This window comes from Coniophora puteana (genome assembly GCF_000271625.1).
Source record: "Coniophora puteana RWD-64-598 SS2 unplaced genomic scaffold CONPUscaffold_11, whole genome shotgun sequence".
NCBI classification, from domain to species: Eukaryota; Fungi; Basidiomycota; class Agaricomycetes; order Boletales; family Coniophoraceae; genus Coniophora; species Coniophora puteana.
Window position 1 is genome coordinate 880,132 of NW_006913063.1, and position 16,489 is coordinate 896,620.

The 16,489-nt window shown below is 53.2% G+C and overlaps 6 protein-coding genes across 6 annotated transcripts; 3 read left to right on the forward strand and 3 right to left on the reverse strand.

The window, feature by feature from the left end:
- Positions 1 to 74: 74 nt before the first annotated feature.
- On the reverse strand, positions 75 to 3,364 carry CONPUDRAFT_109006 (cytochrome P450 monooxygenase CYP63). Its single transcript, XM_007773917.1, has 10 exons — positions 2,972 to 3,364; positions 2,740 to 2,828; positions 2,640 to 2,682; positions 2,563 to 2,574; positions 1,999 to 2,503; positions 1,882 to 1,937; positions 1,684 to 1,819; positions 1,324 to 1,631; positions 1,035 to 1,229; positions 75 to 973 (listed from the first exon to the last, which is right to left on the reverse strand). Exons 1-10 carry the CDS (start codon positions 3,347 to 3,349, stop codon positions 932 to 934), a joined length of 1,764 nt encoding a protein of 587 aa, XP_007772107.1. The 5' UTR covers positions 3,350 to 3,364; the 3' UTR covers positions 75 to 931.
- A 284-nt stretch (positions 3,365 to 3,648) lies between these two features.
- Positions 3,649 to 4,946, reverse strand: CONPUDRAFT_75551 (uncharacterized protein; the record flags this gene model as incomplete). Its single annotated transcript, XM_007773685.1, has 7 exons — positions 3,649 to 3,795; positions 3,838 to 3,953; positions 4,234 to 4,293; positions 4,319 to 4,454; positions 4,663 to 4,697; positions 4,724 to 4,735; positions 4,772 to 4,946. 7 exons carry the CDS (start codon positions 4,944 to 4,946, stop codon positions 3,649 to 3,651), a joined length of 681 nt encoding a protein of 226 aa, XP_007771875.1.
- A 955-nt stretch (positions 4,947 to 5,901) lies between these two features.
- CONPUDRAFT_145951 (cysteine proteinase) lies at positions 5,902 to 7,261 on the forward strand. The gene is made up of 8 exons (XM_007773918.1): positions 5,902 to 5,974; positions 6,049 to 6,060; positions 6,128 to 6,196; positions 6,321 to 6,470; positions 6,534 to 6,581; positions 6,632 to 6,689; positions 6,745 to 7,010; positions 7,070 to 7,261. The coding sequence occupies exons 1-8, from the start codon at positions 5,936 to 5,938 to the stop codon at positions 7,157 to 7,159; spliced, it is 732 nt and encodes a 243-aa protein (XP_007772108.1). The 5' UTR covers positions 5,902 to 5,935; the 3' UTR covers positions 7,160 to 7,261.
- Positions 7,262 to 7,317: 56 nt separating this feature from the next.
- On the reverse strand, positions 7,318 to 9,046 carry CONPUDRAFT_92146 (NADH oxidase; the record flags this gene model as incomplete). The annotated part of the gene is made up of 7 exons (XM_007773919.1): positions 7,318 to 7,467; positions 7,540 to 7,652; positions 7,723 to 7,876; positions 8,001 to 8,312; positions 8,392 to 8,687; positions 8,749 to 8,802; positions 8,854 to 9,046. The coding sequence occupies 7 exons, from the start codon at positions 9,044 to 9,046 to the stop codon at positions 7,318 to 7,320; spliced, it is 1,272 nt and encodes a 423-aa protein (XP_007772109.1).
- A 1,920-nt stretch (positions 9,047 to 10,966) lies between these two features.
- On the forward strand, positions 10,967 to 12,323 carry CONPUDRAFT_128725 (uncharacterized protein). Its single transcript, XM_007773920.1, has 6 exons — positions 10,967 to 11,054; positions 11,157 to 11,395; positions 11,487 to 11,704; positions 11,774 to 11,886; positions 11,948 to 12,137; positions 12,189 to 12,323. The coding sequence occupies exons 1-6, from the start codon at positions 10,971 to 10,973 to the stop codon at positions 12,224 to 12,226; spliced, it is 882 nt and encodes a 293-aa protein (XP_007772110.1). The 5' UTR covers positions 10,967 to 10,970; the 3' UTR covers positions 12,227 to 12,323.
- Positions 12,324 to 13,724: 1,401 nt separating this feature from the next.
- Positions 13,725 to 16,448, forward strand: CONPUDRAFT_109018 (glycoside hydrolase family 47 protein). Its single transcript, XM_007773921.1, has 13 exons — positions 13,725 to 13,984; positions 14,049 to 14,151; positions 14,222 to 14,239; positions 14,295 to 14,389; positions 14,443 to 14,572; positions 14,632 to 14,691; positions 14,748 to 14,771; positions 14,839 to 14,931; positions 14,985 to 15,053; positions 15,108 to 15,239; positions 15,300 to 15,490; positions 15,551 to 15,936; positions 16,005 to 16,448. Exons 1-13 carry the CDS (start codon positions 13,821 to 13,823, stop codon positions 16,145 to 16,147), a joined length of 1,608 nt encoding a protein of 535 aa, XP_007772111.1. The 5' UTR covers positions 13,725 to 13,820; the 3' UTR covers positions 16,148 to 16,448.
- Positions 16,449 to 16,489: the final 41 nt, after the last annotated feature.

Below are 16,489 nucleotides of genomic sequence, written 5' to 3' on the forward strand. Positions count from 1 at the left end.
CGGGGGCCACAGCGACATTAGTCTCAATGGATGGTACAAATCCAGTCATATTGCTAAAGCCACACGTTCACAGACGTAGTCCCGTTCGACAACGCGTTCGTGGTCAAGCGTCTCACGGGCGCGACGCTCCTCGCCGCGCTCGAGAACTCGGTGTCGGACATCGTCGACGGGCGCTTCTTCCAGATCTCGGGGCTGTGCATCGAGGTGGACCGCGCTCGCCCGGTCGGCTCGCGCGTCCTGAGCGCCTCCCTCGTTCCGGGGCATACTTCTGCCAATGCTGCCCATTCAGACGTGACATCGACATTGACAGGTGCGAGTACGGATGCGCCGGGGAACGTGGACAGCGCCGGCGTGAAGCCGCTGGAGCGGAATGCCGAGTATACAGTGGCCATGATTGCGTTCATCGCGGAGGGCTTTGACGGGTACGAGCTGTTCCGCGGGGCGCCCACGCTCGTGGGCGAGGAGAGTGCGATGACAGATGCCTCGTTGCTTATGCAAGTCTTCCGCGGGAATGATCATGCCTCCGCTCCATCACCCAGTGAGGGAAGGCAAGAGTCTGACTCGGACAGGGAGGACGAGGTCGACCGGGCCGTCGACCGGGCGCGTGCCGCTGTAGTCGTCGGACGTACGGACGAAGGATTGCCTATAGTGAAGCCCGAGGTACAAAGCCGAATCCTAATGAGATCAACACTCTCAAAATACTAGCGTGTTTTCCATTCTTTCACTCGTTCCATCCCGTTTGATCATAAGCGTGTCATTGTCGTGAAAAGTCTATATAGATGATAATGATACATGTCCAACAATGTGGTGACCGAAATATACAAATGTGCCCCCTCGATACCAGAAATAAATGTAGGGATAAATACCGGAATCCGTGGATGAGATGGAATAAGTAGCGTCCTCCGTCCTCGCCGCAGCAGAGCCTCGATAGCTAATGTGTGGATGCCTTGCCCATTCTCACCCAGAGGCCTCCCTGAGTGATCGACCAGGTCAGACAAGGAACGAGAGAAAACAAGGGGAAGAAGACAACGGACCTTGACAAAGAGGGTCATCGCGGCCTCAGGGCGAATCTGCTCTACCGCCTTGCGCCCGCGCCCGCATTTCCACTCTTGAGGGGGCAGTGACGAGCCGGGCTGCGCATCCGGAGCGAGCGAGAAGGTGTCGAATCGTTGGAGCAGCCGCGCCAGGAAATAGGACGCCTCGTTGTATGCGTAGTTCTGTCCGATGCACTGCAAGTCGCGTCAGCATCGTTGAGCTCCATCACCATCATCACTCGATACCGAACATCGAGCGCGTGCGATACTACGGGTAGATAACACTTACTATACGCGGACCAGCGCTGAAGGGGGTGAACATCATGGGATTAGATGTAAACTTGGAGAGGCGTTGGGGATCGATCCAGCGCTCTGGATCAAACTTGTCTCCATCAGGCCCCCACAGTGCCTTGTTACGCTGCATCAACAGAGTCGAGTAGAAAAAGGTAGTCGACTTCGGCATGTAAAGTGGTTGCCTAGACTCGGCAGGGAAGGTGGGATCAGGTGGCGGGAGGGTGCATGACGTGGGGCGGCTCTGTCGCTGGTTCAGGGGTACAGGGGGGAACAAGCGGAGGGTTTCGTCGATGACGGCTCGCACTTTCGGCCGAAATCAGACCTTGGTCACAGACTATATTTGTGGAGAACGTACTATAACGCATCTGCTTGATGTTCTCGAACGTTGGGGTTGATTGACCACAAACAGAGAGCACCTCCCGGCGGAGCTTCTGAGTGACATCAGGATGCATAGCCATGAAGTACGTTACGTAGGTCAAGAGGCAAGCAGTCTGAACGTTCCACCGCAACCATGAGAATTTGCGCAGGTACCTCAATTCAAATGACGACTTACTGTGTCGCGTGAAGCCAGCAGCATGCTTAGCAATTGATCACGAATCACATCGGCATCTAGCATCCAAACGATTCGCAATGAGAATGACGATCCAGCTGACCCACGATGAGTGCTCACCCTCTGTGCTATCTGCCAGATGCTCAAGGAAGTTCTTCTCAGCGATAGGGCTGCCTGGGTTAATCTTCTTGTGTCTCAGAGCATCCAGAACGAGCGGGTTAATCCACTCCTTGATCGTCGCCGCATAAGGAGACATCTTGTCTCCGAACAGCTCCTTGAGAGGCCAAATCACGCCAGCGCGACCCCGCATCATAACGAGCTGTTGAGAACCCTCGAACGCCTGCACGAACGTGCCCCACGAGTCTTCAGTGCAAGAACCTCTCTCGTTGAACTTCTGTTCGCCCGGCTGTGGCATAGTCTTAGAGAGCGTGTCCAGATTGGATCCGAAGAGAAACTCGGATGCCGCATCGAGGCTGAAGCGTGCGTACAGGTCCTGCAAGTCACAGGGCCTGTTGGACTCCGCCATCTGAGAAACAATCGAAAGTGTTCGTTGGGCGTGCTTCTCGATCAAGTCGAAATCAGATATTCTGTTGCGGGCAAAGAATGGGCGGGCAACGGTGCGGTGCTAATGTGGAAAGCGCTCGTTAGGTGCGGGGACAGCGGAGTGGTATTGCTTGGGCTCACGTTCTTCCATGCCTGTGAATGAAATGGATGATGTGAGCAACGATCAGAGGTGGCGTGCAAGATGAATGGATGCATACCTCGTCGTCACGGTTGAAAATGCCGCTCCCGAGAAAATGTTCCCTACGAACAAACAACTCAATAAGACGGAGGTTGTGCCTGGCCGAACAAGTGACATACATTCTCTCGCGTTGGGCGGTCCCTCGCCAGAAGTGACTGAAACCAGTTGCAAGCACATACTTGCAGTGCTCCTGATCCATCGAGATGATCTATGAACGACCCAAAGGTAAGCATGATGAATACGAGCAGGCATGAGGCAGATGTCAGGTGGATATAGATTGACGCTCTGGTTGGTGGGTGTCGAAGCGGAACCCCGTACTGCCATGCTCGAACGAGAAGCAAGAGTACTCACGCTGTCAGTCCACAAGATGCGGGTGTTGAGGGTAGTTGACTGATACTCCTCGAAAAGTTCGAGATAGGGGTCATAGATGTACGAATCTTTGAACGCTTTGCTGAGTCTGAGCATCACGTCGATGTTGCCAGGCCATTTCCCGACAACGCGAGGTATCGGACGTGCACCGAGTTGTCGCGCTTCTCTCGCTTGGAGAAGTTCTGAGTACTGAACTCTAGCGAAGAATGCCACTACTATTGATAACAGGTAGGCGGGCAAAGACCAGTATCCTAGACGAATGTCTCCCCATCGACAGCCAGCGGCAAGAACAAGGGGTGGAACGACGAGCGTGCGGAAGAGATCCCTGCATATACGAAGACGAAAGTTGCCTGCGCTCATGATGACGAACAGAACTAGAGATGAGGGGACACGGGAGGGTGGGCGGATGAGCTTACCTGAGATGTGAGAGGTTGTTTATATAGCGTGGATGGGTGGTGCTGGCCCTGGCTGCGAAGGACAGATTGGCGTGTCGGTTATTTCCCAAAGGGAGTCGGACCTTCTGTTCCTTGACAAGCCAGGACAAGCCCCAGCGTGATCAGAAATCAACCAGCTTGAGTGCAATCGCCGGGGCAACACCGGGCAGGTCGAGTTTGCGGGACCCGTCCACTAAATCGGAGGAATCCAGATTGCGGGTTCATTTACTCATCCGAAGCGTTCGGTTCGTTTGGTGTACCGCCCGAATGGCCAGACCATTTAGCGTTCCCGCCGGTGGTGCCACCGAGCCGCCCCGCCGCGTTGTCGAATTGATGCCTAGCTCCAGGCCACATGTCGGCGCTCCGGTGATCCTGGGAGGCGAGGAGAGAAGACGAGACGCATCAGTCGCCCACACTGGCATGGGCGCGATGATTTTTACTTTTGAGGGCAACGTTCCCACGTGGCAGCTCGGGGGCATGTCGCGTGCGCGCGTCGCGGTCTCGGGCAAGTCGCACAACCGCGCCTGTCCCTGTCGACGACGAAAGCGCTCAGGTACCGGTGAGACTCGGTTACGCTACTGACCTTATTTTGCTGATACATACATCGGCTTGACGCGCATATACAATCACCGTACTCCATTCTCTCTCCGCAAAACGAGGAGAGGCATGATGGCGTCCAGTGCCCACACGACCTTCTTTCTACCTGACGCTCGTTAGATACGAAACACCGACGAAGACGACCATGCCATACAGTCCTCGTGGTTGTCTCAGCGTTTAGCGCTCGCTGAACCACCGACGTAAGATACGTACCCGAGTCCCAGGTAAATCCGCCCTGCCCGAGCCCATTCTTCACAATCTCCGACTGCCTAGCTCATGTCCCCAAGGGCGAGCTGACCTTCTTCCCGAGTAAACCAGCGCTGATTCCCGCCGATACCAGTCCCACCGTGTTTGGCTTTCCCGCCTGTGTCTAATGCCGAAATGAATGGGATGAACCCCAGAGATACAGTTGTTTGTCGAGAGAACGACCAGATCTACGTCATTTGAGGAGTAAACGCGGACTCTAAACTCTGCAAATATAGTATATCCGCCGACTTGAACATTTCAACACGTTGGCAACGAGATAGTACAGATAGTAAGAGGCGCCGAGGCCGAAATAGCATGCAATGGTATGAATCCACTAAAGAGTCGGAAAGCGCTGCCTGCATACCACTAAGCCACCTCGCGTTATTCATCGCAAACCTTGCTGAACAGTCTCAGAGGCGCTGTGCCGTCAGCTTTATTAGACTCATGGATAGCTTACCTCTGACATATTCTGTCAGCAGACGGCCATTTCTATATCAGTACGTACCTATGTTCCTGATGACAACTTGGTTGGCAAGCCGGCATCTCTCCGCCAATCTAACAAATGTGCGAGCTACGTCCCCAGTCCTGCTAAGCTCACGAGCTGGGCCAACGGACGCCCGTGAACGGGCTTGGGTTTCTCCACAGACATGGTAAACAGGGCCCCAGACGGCCCCAGACATCGATGAGTGGTCTGATGCCAGCAAGCAAACGCGTGTGAGTGACATAGGGGCGCCGCAAGGAGCGTCGGTGGTTGCGAAAGGCCGACCGACCATTTGAAGGCTGATGCCCACGATAAGTTATTAGTTACGTGCATGTCGCCAGCTTTGGTAATGTGCTCTTGGGATACAGTCGACCATGGACGATCATATGAGGCTACGACGCTAGCGAATACGCGAGCTTTCATGATTTCGGTTGACGTTGCACTGCTCTGTGTGATGTCCGATGCAATAGTCGAGTCATCTCGTAAGTCCATGAGGATGCATGATGGAGAACTAGCAGCAGCAGTTGCAGCAGTTGATTTTCGGATGATTACCAGCCGAGTGGACCAAATGTATCAGATCCAAATGGAGCGAGAGAGCTCCTGGATTCGCATCGTAATTTCATGTTCGAAGTGAATCCGAGGTCACCTTGTCATCTCATGTAAAAAGATTAAGGTTGGGCCGTGTAGGTTTGTCCAGAGCGTCTTCTGAATGGCTGTTTCGCCGCGGGGCAAGTGACCGGAGAATCATTGTCCGGGTATAAAGTGGGCAAACTAGTGACTATCGGACTCCGTTAGCAGTAGGTTTTCTAGGAAGAGCACCAACGATTAATTGGGCCTGAAACATTCGTATCCGATGAGTAACCCGATGAGAAGTCGCTTGAGGACGCCGTGTAGCGTCCGAAGCGCGTCCTTCGCCATTAAGTCTGATGAGATATCCCTCATCCTGTCTTGAACTCAGAATTTTCAAGCGGTTTAGGGGCCTACTTGGGGATAAACACAAAGACGAGCGATCTCTGGGTTAACAGCGTCGCAAAACTGTCGCGAACCAAAACGTGGCTGCGCCCATTACTGAGTCAGGCACGCGTCGAGCTTTACGTAATTGCTCCCATTTCGTCATCTTTAAGCGCCCGGCCACAGTGACGCGGCTCGTGCCTGCACTTGACACTGTCCAAAAGAAATCAACACACCATGCCAGGCAAATGGATTCCGCTTGAGTGCAACCCAGAGGTAAGTGATATTCTACTCTTCAAGGACACGAGATGGGGATCTTGAGTTTATTGACGCATCTGATTTGAACGCAGGTTCTCAACTCGGTAAGGCCTTACCCCTGAGTCTAAAACGATGTTCCGCTGACTTACTGTTGGGATCGTTCGCGTATAGTGGTCGAAGCAGGTTGGCGTGGTCACGTCTCAGTTCCAGTTCACAGATGTGTACGGCTTAGACCCGGAGGTGAGCAAACGCCGATACCCATCGTCCTATCCTCCTGGGAAGAGCGTGCTACGAGATGGGCTGACTGACGTTCAATGATCCACCTGCCATTGGGCTGGCTCGAAATATCTCTGTATGCGACCAGCTTCTTGCGTTGGTGCCGCGCCCCGTGCTCGCGGTCGTGCTACTGTTCCCGCTGAACGGGAAGATCAAGGAGGAGCGTGAAAAAGAGAATGAGAAGTACGGCAAGGAGCCACAGCCTATCGATCATACGATCTTCTACATCAAGCAAACCGTGAGTCTGCGCATATTACCTGCACGCAAGTATCGCGGTGCTGATCAAGGATGAATGACATAGATCGGAAATGCATGCGGGACGATGGGCCTCTTACATGCGCTGACAAATGTACCGTCCATTCCTCATTTCGTTTGACAGTTGGTCTGACGGTGTGGCAGTCCCCAATTACAATTGCCCCAGAGAGTCCATTGGAGAAGTATATGCACCAGTGTCAAGGTGCGTACACTTCGCACCATTGAAATAACATTACGTATTTCTCTCGTTGTGTCAGACAAGACGCCGGATGAACGTGCCAAAACGCTCGAGGAAACCAACCTCTTCACCGAGGTACATGCCGAGGCCGCGGGCAGCGGACAGAGCACCCTCCGCGAGCAGGACATGGACACAGATCTTCATTTCACTTGTTTTGTTCAGGCTCCCGATCCGTCGGCGAGGGATGCGGAGGTCGAGACATCGCACAAGCGGATTATTGAGCTTGACGGCCGCCGCGTTGGTCCTGTCGACAGGGGCCCTGTGTCGTCGGGCGACTTGCTCCTGGTCAGTGACGTGCTCTACTCAAATTCACCTGAGTAATTATGACGACGATACGCCTCTAGGATGTTGCTGAGTTCATCAAGAAGCATTACATGGACCAGTCGTCGAGCATGCAGTTCGGCATGGCGGCTTTGTCTCCGCCTGAAATGTAAGAGGAGACCGAGAAGCATGTGTAAATCATAGTCAGCCCTGGCTAGCAAGAATTATGTACACTAGGATAAAGAAATAAGAGAGGTGATGATCGCTAATCCCGGAGAAAAAATAAACACATATGTGTACATGAGCAGTTCATACAATCGTGAAATTATAGCTATATATCTGACGACAGTGCCTCCGCCATCATTTCTGGGATCTCACCCTGCATCTTAGCGACGAACCGCGAGACCTCAAAGAAGTTGTCAAAGTCAGTGACGTCTACGCCGTTCCCAATTTCTGCTATTTGATGGCCAGCAGCCGCGAGCTTTTGAAACGCGACGACGATTCTCATCAGACGACAGTTCCCGACGTTACGTCACGATATGTAAACACGCACCCGCAACCACTGCCCAGGGGTGAACTTGTCTCCTTTCGCTCCCGTCTTGAGACCCTTGAGGATATCGAGTGCCAGAAATGGCTCCGCCGCGAACGGCCGCGCCATCCCGACGACTGTGCCGCCAACAGATCGTTACATGAGCATGAGACGCTAAGCCCGCCATCAAAAGCGGAAAACACCCACGGTCGGTGTGGCCTTCAGCTACGGCGATTGCCATCGCGGTGGCGGAGCGGAATCCGCCGGTGAGGACGATCTTGGATCGGCGCAGGCCAGGATTCGAGCGAAGCTTTTTCGCGTAGTTGATGAAGTAAGCTTCTTGGTCGGCGGGGATGGCGCGCTGTAAGGAGAAAGGAGAGAAACGAAGTCAGTGTTGATTTTTGATGTCGCTTTAATCAGACATGAGTGGAAAAATGTGGAGGCTGTATTGATGGTGAGGCGACGGTAGACGAGTGATGGCTCACCTTGTGTTTGTGCATTTCGGGTACGTGCTCATACGTACCCCCGCTGAGCTCGATGAGGTCAACGCCCCGCTGCTCGAGTGCGCGTGCGACCTGGACTGCTTCGTCCGCGCTGAAGCCGCCCGGCACGAAGTCATCTGCGTTGAGCTTGACGCTTATCATGAAACCCGAGTCTTTGACGGTGGATTTGATCGCTTGCAAAACGTCGAATAGGAGGCGCGATCGATTCAGGAGCGAGCCGCCGTACTCGTCCGTCCGCCGGTTTGTCCGTTTGGATAGGAACTGGTTGATGAGGTAGCCGTGGCCTCCTTGGACCTATATGGGTACATCGATGGTGTCAGAGTGTAGTAAATTGCGGCAAGCGTGTATGATGGCGCATTGGGAAGATGCTGACCTGAACGCCGTCGAAGCCGGCTTGGTGGAGGACAGAGGCGGCGTATGCGAAGCGGTCGACGATGTCTTTGATGCCGTCTCTTGCTAGCGGTATTGGCCGACCGAATTCTATGCCACCGACGGAGACCAGCTCGACGTCCGACGCGGACTCGGGGTATGGGTTGATATTGATTGGAACTTGTCGGCCGGGGTGGCAGAGCTGCCCGAGGATTAGGCTGCCATTCGTTCGCGCGCCCTGTGCGATGCGGCGAAAGTCCTCGATATAATCGGGTAACTCGTTGTCTATTATGGCGTTGCCTAAGGAAAGAGACGAGGTGAGCGCATGCGTCGACTTGATATTCAGGGCTGGTGACTATACCTGTAGCCTCGAGATGATCTTTCTTAACCTGTATATTTCCTGTGACTAGTATGCCTACAACCCTGGCGATGAGCAAAAGATACGCCAACAGAGTGAACGTCATGCCTATATTGCCATTTGACCAAGTTTCGTAGGCTCTGGCGAGCTCCTCTGTCGGCCGACCACGGTCATACGGGTCGAACGTAGAGAACGTTGCCAAACGTTCTGACATGGCACTCTTCAGGAATCTGTTCTTGGCCGTTTTACCACTGAATGGGAAAGTTATCGGCTCGCCAAGGACCTCTTGGGGTGTAGTCATGATGCAGTAGCCTGGGTAGTAATCTGCCACGGTGAAAGTCATACTTGGCTTCTTATATGGGATGTCACTCGGGAACGTTTGACGTATATGCCGCAGTGCGCCGGGGGCGGCAACAGGGGCTAGTGACATGGCTGAACTGAAATCAACAGATATTGTCAGGTACATCGGGGACCTTCTGTATAAATGCGAACATGAAAACCTCATAATATGTTTTGTGTTATGTTTAGCTATTCCTCCGATTGCAGCGTCGCAGAATCGGGCACACGGGAGTTGCGAGGCGTTAGAACTCGTCAAGGTTCTGACGATCTCAGTTTGTCAGAAAATTGGAGCCGTAACTTCCCCTTGCTGATGAGGTTAATGAGATTATGAATTGGTAGCTATACCGTTAGAGACCGTTCGAAGGCGACTTACTAAACTGCCCAATCGGGTAAGTTACCGAGATTAGCTCATGGGCCGACGCAGTGGTGAACTCACCAGTGTATCAAGTGGGTGACACCGTCGGTGGTAGGCTAAGTACCTAGAATAGGGAGAGATGCATCTCAGCCAAATCATCCAGAGGCGTTATGATAACATAGCCGCGCCCCACCGTAGCTTAGCTGCTTGCTCTCTAAGCACTGCTGACCGTCCTAGCAGCAGGGAGTGAATGTGTAATTGGGACGTTTGTGGAAGTTGTGAGAAAGCGTTGCGGCCTCGCTTGCAGTCGAGACTCTAGCCAGACGGATTCGGGCGAATGCCTCGCTGCACGGAGCTTCGCTTTCACCGAGGTCAGGCAATCAGATCACCGGAGCTAGCGGGTCTCGGTGGGTAGGGTTGTGGCACGGTACCCTTGAGCGATTTTGGATGTGCCCATGGGCCACAGTAGCAGTGCCGCAGCCCCCACGCAGGTTCATGAGACGGTGAACTGCGTCGCACCACCAGTTTGCCTCAGGTAGTCCGTCACGATCGTTGGCGGATGTTACGTATGCGCCTGCGGTTGCGGCAGATTGAGAGAACCTAGAGGTAACCCGACCCGAATTGGACGGTTATGGCGATGGACTGGCCTGGTGTGGTCGGAGGTTTGGAGACGCCGATCCATTGAACCCGTTCCGAGGCGAGTGGCTAATGCGATCATCCCATTTGGTGGCCCTGAGGTTTTTTTGTCTAGCGGGTGCGGTCTCCTCATCCCTGACAGCGGTGTTACCACACTGAGATCAGTGTGTTTATGCCAGAAAGTTCCGTTAAGATTTGCGTTTTGTCGGCCAAAATATAGTTCTACCGAAGCATCAGAGCAAAGTCGTGGTCATGCTACCCCTATTAAAAACACCTGTAGCCCACGAGAAGGAGAGAGATGCATGGATAGATCTTGAGAAGCATTGATCAATTGGACTGGAAAGACGGTGGAGGTCATTCTCACCACCACGAGAAAGCTCTTATCATTTGACTCACAGGCAACAAGCTGACACGACGAAAGGCAATGGCTAGAACCGTGATGCCCATAGATACGAAGAAAGCTTTCATGTCGGCATCACCATGTACGCACAGTGCAGACGGTAGTGCGCAGTGATGTATGTAGCCACCATCTCATTTGTAGAGCAGCGGCATTAACGAATGCCCGACTGTATGCGGTCCGCATCTTGACAATCTGACATGGCTTGCATAACAACAACGCATAGCGCGGCTGAGGTGCGAGCGACGGAAAAGCTGTCTTAGAGGCCAGGGCTTACACCAGCTAGATGGTGGTGTACCGTAAGCGCCAGCTTTGTTGGCTGGAGGTGTTCGGGGAGTGCGGGATGATGGTAATATGTAGACTAACCGGAGCGCTCGGATTCGGTGGCGCGCGGCGTCGGGCCGTCGGCGCTACTCGGCTCTAATTAGACTTAACGGTTTGTGTGCCTCGTATTAGACGCCCGCGGTAATCGGAGTCACCTCTTTACCGCTGCACGCCATGGCAAGCTCATCGACCACCCCACTGACACCCACACAGGTGCTTTTGAAAAGCGCGACCATCGTCTCGCAAGGCGCTGAAGCAGCAAGTCTTGTTACTCGTGTCTCGGCCCCTACTCCATACTCATTTACGTGACACACGCGTCTTGGTATTGATCCATTTCATCTACATCGATCTACATTGCAGAAAGTCTACAAAGCCTACCTCCGACATCATGGCCTCGGCAAAACCGCTATTTCTACGCGCACCGGCACCGGAGATGTCAGCGACGTCCAAAATAACGAGAGCAGTGGCTCGGAGCTCGACGTTGCCCCGGTCCTGATCAAGTACCGGTTTCCGAAACAGTATCGGCATCCGTCGCTCGACGGCTCGCTCACTCGGGCACGGGTAGCTGGCGAGGCACGGGCGCTGCTGCGATGTCTAAGGTGCGTCGTCTAGAATGTTTTGGCATCGGGAGTACGATTGCTCCTGCATTCTTGGACATCCTTGGACTGACGTGCACGCATGGGTGGGCAGGTCGGGCGTGCAAGTCCCCGGGATCCGCTTTGTCGATGCTACAGAGGGTGTGCTTGGCATTGAATGGATAGATGGAAAAAGTGTGAGGATGTTGCTCCCCGGTGGCGCCGAGGCGGAAGATGATGAAGGCGTGGGCCCCGGTGACGACGAGCAGGTGGACGAGGCAGAGGATGAAGCAGACGAGGTAGATCCACTGGTTGAGTTCGGGGTTTCACGAGGTGCGAGATTCTGTGCATGCGTATATCCTACCCCGGGGTTAGCTGACCTTCATTATTCATCTCATGCAGACCAGCTCATGTCAATGATCGGGACGGAGATCGCTAAGATGCACCAGGCCGACATCATCCATGGCGACCTCACCACGTCAAACATGATGCTCCGACGTGAAACGGGCGACTTGGTGTGTACAAGACCATGCATTCCATGCGGAATGGGGTAATGACCATTTGACTGTGGTGCAGGCCCTAATAGATTTTGGACTGGCATACCACTCGACGCTTACAGAAGACAAGGCTGTTGACTTATATGTCCTTGAGCGCGCTTTTGGTTCGACACATCCAGACTCGGAGCCCATGTTCTCTTCGGTGCTCGAGGCTTATCAGAAATACATGGGTAAGGACTGGAACGTGGTTAAGAAGAGGCTTGAGGATGGTAAGTGACCCATCTTTCATGTCTGAGAGCCGCCTGTTGAATCATGCACAGTGCGTCTACGAGGCAGAAAACGCAGTATGGTCGGCTAGAAGTTCAGTGCATACAAAAACAACCTGTATCATCTCCATTGTATCAACCATCTGCTTCATCGCTATGATGTTTCTTCTCTCTCTTGCTCTCAAACAGGCACCTAGATCTCGCCCATGGACGCTAACGAACCCCACCAAAGTCGTGTGTAAGGTAAGATACGTGCCTGATCATCTGATAAAAGTCCGCGCGTCAGCCCTCGACATTGTTCCCAGAACTCAGAAACGCCCGCTATTCTTATCAATATCAACCTGTTCGCTGGTCACGAGCCAGAGGTAGATTGTCATTCAGAAGAGATTTGTGGGTTGCTGTGCCTTGATGGTCACCCAGGGCTTAGGACTTATTGTGGTCGTTTACCGGGCCGCGTGCGTGGAAGTAAGTAAAGGCGCGAAGGCGGGTCCGCAATGGCCACGCATATGGTTAACGAAGCCGTGACTCTACTTCTTGAAACAACCAAGTCTCAACCAAGACTTAGGCCGTGTTGGTAATGTGGATCGACAGGTGTACGGCTTACACGCTACTTATGGTGATGTTGAAGTTATAGCTGCATCGCTCAGGTACATCGTCCTCGTGAAAGGTGGAGTAGATGAAGATGTCATCGACCAAGGTGATGAAGTCATCTGCTCGGATTTAACAAACGCGTCGGCACGTGTCTGGGTCCCCCGCATGTCTATTTTTAGCACCATCGAGTGTGTGCTAAAAGAGAACGAAGCTAGCACATGAGCCTCGTCTCGGGGCATTTCCTTGCCAGCACACCGTATGGTTTTTCTCTTTTCTACGTCATGAACGCATGCACGTAGGCTGACTTTCAGAGATATGCGCTGTGGGCTCCTCCATGTCTGCATAGGAGGTACGTTATCTGGTGCGGTGTTTATGCTCCTTAGCTGAACACCATATGGAAGTTGCTTTATCCATTTGAACTGGCACCAAATTGGCCATGGAGGAACGCATACAGTCATCTATTCCAGCCTCTAGGAAATGAAGCTTCTCTCTGAGGTCGACGTCAGGTGGATGCTGTACAAAGATAGCATCGATGGCAATATTTGTGTCGTGAGTTGCTACGGTAACTCTGTCAGTTTCATATGTCTGACCCTGTTGATTGCAGCGCTGGATGTGGAAACAGCAGCATGATATGTCAGAGTGAGATGTGATGCATCCATTTGTAGGACGGTCATACGATCGGACAATGCACGCCCATGTCATGAAGGCTATAAATAGCCCATGACCGTTGATCAAGGTGTACGTGCCATGCGATGTGTGAGGAGAAACACAGCAGGAAGAGCAGCAAGCGAGAGAGAAAGAGACAGATTCGCAATTTCCACTTCCCAAAGCTCATCACATGTGCAATATCAATCGGTCACAGGAGTCGCTGGGCGGGAAGGGATGCACGACTCCAGCGTGATCATGTCCAAAATACACGGCCATCTTGGATTGAATCATGCTTCGCGTATAAATCGAACTCCCGGACGTGTCGCCCCTCTTTCTTGCCCCTCAACTCCTCGAACGAGCTCTCACCCCGCCACACGTCCGGCCCACCCCTGCCCGTGGACGTCGCCTCCTGAAACTTAACTCAGTCGAACGGAACAGGTATTGGCCATGTCCCTCAGACGTCTCGCGATCGCTGCGTTCTCCCTCTCCGCGGGCGTGTCGTCCGTCCGCGCCGAGCCCGTTCAGAAGGCCAGCCTTACAGTGCCAAGCAACTATACTGGCAACCTCGACACCATTAAGCAGATCTTCAACACCACCTACGCGGCATACCTGTAAGCGTTCACATTTTCCCTGGCGCGTCGCCGGCTTGGGCTGAATGGTTCAACGCGCATATAGGCAATACGCGTTCCCGAGGGACGAGCTGCTGCCCCTCACCAAGAACGGAACGGACGATCTGTTCGGATGGAGCGCGACGATTGCTGATGGCTTGGACACGATGGTGCGTTCTCATTCCAGTGCGCGTGAGAGGTGAGGTAACGTCTTGTTGATGGTTGCGTTCAATCAATCAGTGGATCCTGGGCTATACGGTGAGCCATCTTCTTTGAGCATCCTAATAGATGTGAACGTTAAACCGCGTAATAGGACCTGTTCGAGCAGGGCGTCGACCAGATTGCCAAGACTAACTTCAACGTCTCGGCGGGTGAGCAGGTCGGTGGGCTTCCGGGGGACCAGGCTTAGTGCGTTCGCAATGGTGGTCTTTGTGCTTTGATACTGATTCCTGTGCTTCCAGCCTCTTCGATGCCACCATCCGGTACATTGCTGGCTTCCTGAGCGCATACGAGCTCAGTGGGCAGAAGTATCCTGTGCTTGTGGAGAAGGCCAAGGAAATTGCCGACAACATGGCATATGCTTGGGTTGACGTGTGTTACCCTCCCCTGAGAGCGTGTTTGACAAGGTATGCTGAAAGTAGATGGTACAGGGTAACAAGATGCCATACAACACCGTGTATCTCGGTAACCACTCTGTTCAGGTTGACTCGGTGCGTTTCATGCCCTAGCAGCGCGCATTTGGGAGTGCACTGACGCGTGAGGACAGACCAACGTCGCACAAGTTGGCACTGTGAGTATCAATGCGTTTAACGCGTCTCTATCACGTGGTCGTTCCGAGTTGAATGGCGCCTTTTTAGCTTACCTTGGAGTGGGGCTTGCTGAGTAACTACACCAACAATGCCACGTACAGACACCTTGTTGAGGAGTCTGTTCTTTACTTGGCTTCGCTTGTAAGCCTCTTCGTTTTTACTCTGAAGCTCATGTTCACTGAATTTCTGGATAGCCCGATCCTTTGAATGGTATTCCGGCTCAAGCCCTCTGGCCCAATGGCACCTTTATCGGTGACTATGTTGTAAGTACTGCACAATCCCGCCTCCCCTTCAGCATCTCACAACATGGTCTTTAGACTTGGAGCGGAGGAACCGACAGTTACCTTGAATATCTGATCAAATACGCTCGCCTCACGAACACGGACGATAATACTTATGCGGATACCTGGGCAACTGCCGTCGATTCGTCCATTGACAAGCTTCTCAAGGTAAGCTCAAGATCAAGACTCCAACGAGGATATGTCGAGTGCTGACTGTATCAATGGTAGAGGTCGACCGTGGACAACTGGCTCTATCTTGCGGACTACACGAACAAGACAATCCTTCATGTTGGTTCGCATCTGGGGTGCTTCTACGGCGGTAACTGGATCCTTGGCGGAAAGATGCTGAACAACGACACGATCTACAACTACGGTCTCGAGCTCACTGATGCTTGCTTTAACACCTACTACGGCACTGCGTGAGTCAAGGTCTTCGTCCTCTTCGCGCAAACATCCTGTCTGATCTTTACCTTGGTTAGAACCGGAATCGGCCCTGAGACGTTCGCCTACATCTCAAGCGACGGCAATTACACGGGCAGCAACATCACCGCGCAGGAGGTCGCGTTCTACAACGAGCACGGGTACTACGTGACCGACCCAGGGTACTACCAGCGGCCCGAGGTGCTCGAGTCGAACTTCTACGCGTGGCGCGCGACGGGCGACACCAAGTACCTCGACAACGCCGTCGAGGCGCTGAACGCGTTCCAGAAGTACCTCCCGAGCACCGTGGGTTGGGCGTGCCTGAACAATGTGACGGACGTGCACGGGACCCAGTACAATGAGCAGGAGGCGTACTTTTTCGCGGAGGTGCTGAAGTATCTGTATTTGACGTTTGACGATCCGAGCAACATCTCGATTGACGAATGTGAGTCGCGTTCTTTGTTTGTTTGAAAGGTCTTGGTGAGGAGTGGTGTGCTGATTGCGTTGATGTAGACGTGTTCAACACGGAGTGTCATCCGTTCAAGGCGCCCGCTGCCAAGTCGCAGTACGGGTCGGGCAAGCTGAACGCGCCGTCGCAGCAGCCGTTCGAGACGACCTCTGGGCCTATTCCCGAGGTCTCGAGCAGTCATAATTGAACCGGGCTATCTTGGAGCTAGTTTTCTGTGATCATACTACGTTGTACTTGGAGGTCCAAGGGCGATACGGTGCTAAGGGGTTCTGAGACCGGACTCACTGGAGATCTTGGACTACTTTTGGGGATCACTCATAGTAGACGGTTATCCTTATTCAATCTTATCTTCCTTGATAACAGTAGAATGTTGTGTGCGAGTTGTGTACCCAGTGCCGTCGTCTCGTTCTCGTCTCGTTCTCATCCTTTGCAAGCGGCCCCGAATCCAATTGTCTCGATTGGCGAGCGGCGTCTTCAGAGGGGAGAAATCTCCGATATTTAGGCGTGCGTACAATACTGCACTACCAGT

What these genes read in the sequence shown, in the direction of transcription:
- CONPUDRAFT_109006 (XM_007773917.1), bottom strand. Translation starts at nt 3,349, where the DNA reads ATGAGCGCAGGCAACTTTCGTCTTCGTATATGCAGGGATCTCTTCCGC. An exon ending in GCATCTTGTGGACTGACAGC is followed by an intron (nt 2,829 to 2,971) that starts GTGAGTACTCTT and finishes GGTCGTTCATAG; the next exon opens with ATCATCTCGATGGATCAGGA. An exon ending in CATCAAGCAGATGCGTTATA is followed by an intron (nt 1,632 to 1,683) that starts GTACGTTCTCCA and finishes TTCGGCCGAAAG; the next exon opens with TGCGAGCCGTCATCGACGAA.
- CONPUDRAFT_145951 (XM_007773918.1), top strand. Translation starts at nt 5,936, where the DNA reads ATGCCAGGCAAATGGATTCCGCTTGAGTGCAACCCAGAG. An exon ending in TCTTCTACATCAAGCAAACC is followed by an intron (nt 6,471 to 6,533) that starts GTGAGTCTGCGC and finishes TGAATGACATAG; the next exon opens with ATCGGAAATGCATGCGGGAC. An exon ending in GTATATGCACCAGTGTCAAG is followed by an intron (nt 6,690 to 6,744) that starts GTGCGTACACTT and finishes TCGTTGTGTCAG; the next exon opens with ACAAGACGCCGGATGAACGT.
- CONPUDRAFT_128725 (XM_007773920.1), top strand. Translation starts at nt 10,971, where the DNA reads ATGGCAAGCTCATCGACCACCCCACTGACACCCACACAGGTGCTTTTG. An exon ending in TCTCGCAAGGCGCTGAAGCA is followed by an intron (nt 11,055 to 11,156) that starts GCAAGTCTTGTT and finishes TCTACATTGCAG; the next exon opens with AAAGTCTACAAAGCCTACCT. An exon ending in GACGTGAAACGGGCGACTTG is followed by an intron (nt 11,887 to 11,947) that starts GTGTGTACAAGA and finishes ACTGTGGTGCAG; the next exon opens with GCCCTAATAGATTTTGGACT.
- CONPUDRAFT_109018 (XM_007773921.1), top strand. Translation starts at nt 13,821, where the DNA reads ATGTCCCTCAGACGTCTCGCGATCGCTGCGTTCTCCCTCTCCGCGGGC. An exon ending in TGGCATATGCTTGGGTTGAC is followed by an intron (nt 14,573 to 14,631) that starts GTGTGTTACCCT and finishes TAGATGGTACAG; the next exon opens with GGTAACAAGATGCCATACAA. An exon ending in TTCTTTACTTGGCTTCGCTT is followed by an intron (nt 14,932 to 14,984) that starts GTAAGCCTCTTC and finishes ATTTCTGGATAG; the next exon opens with CCCGATCCTTTGAATGGTAT.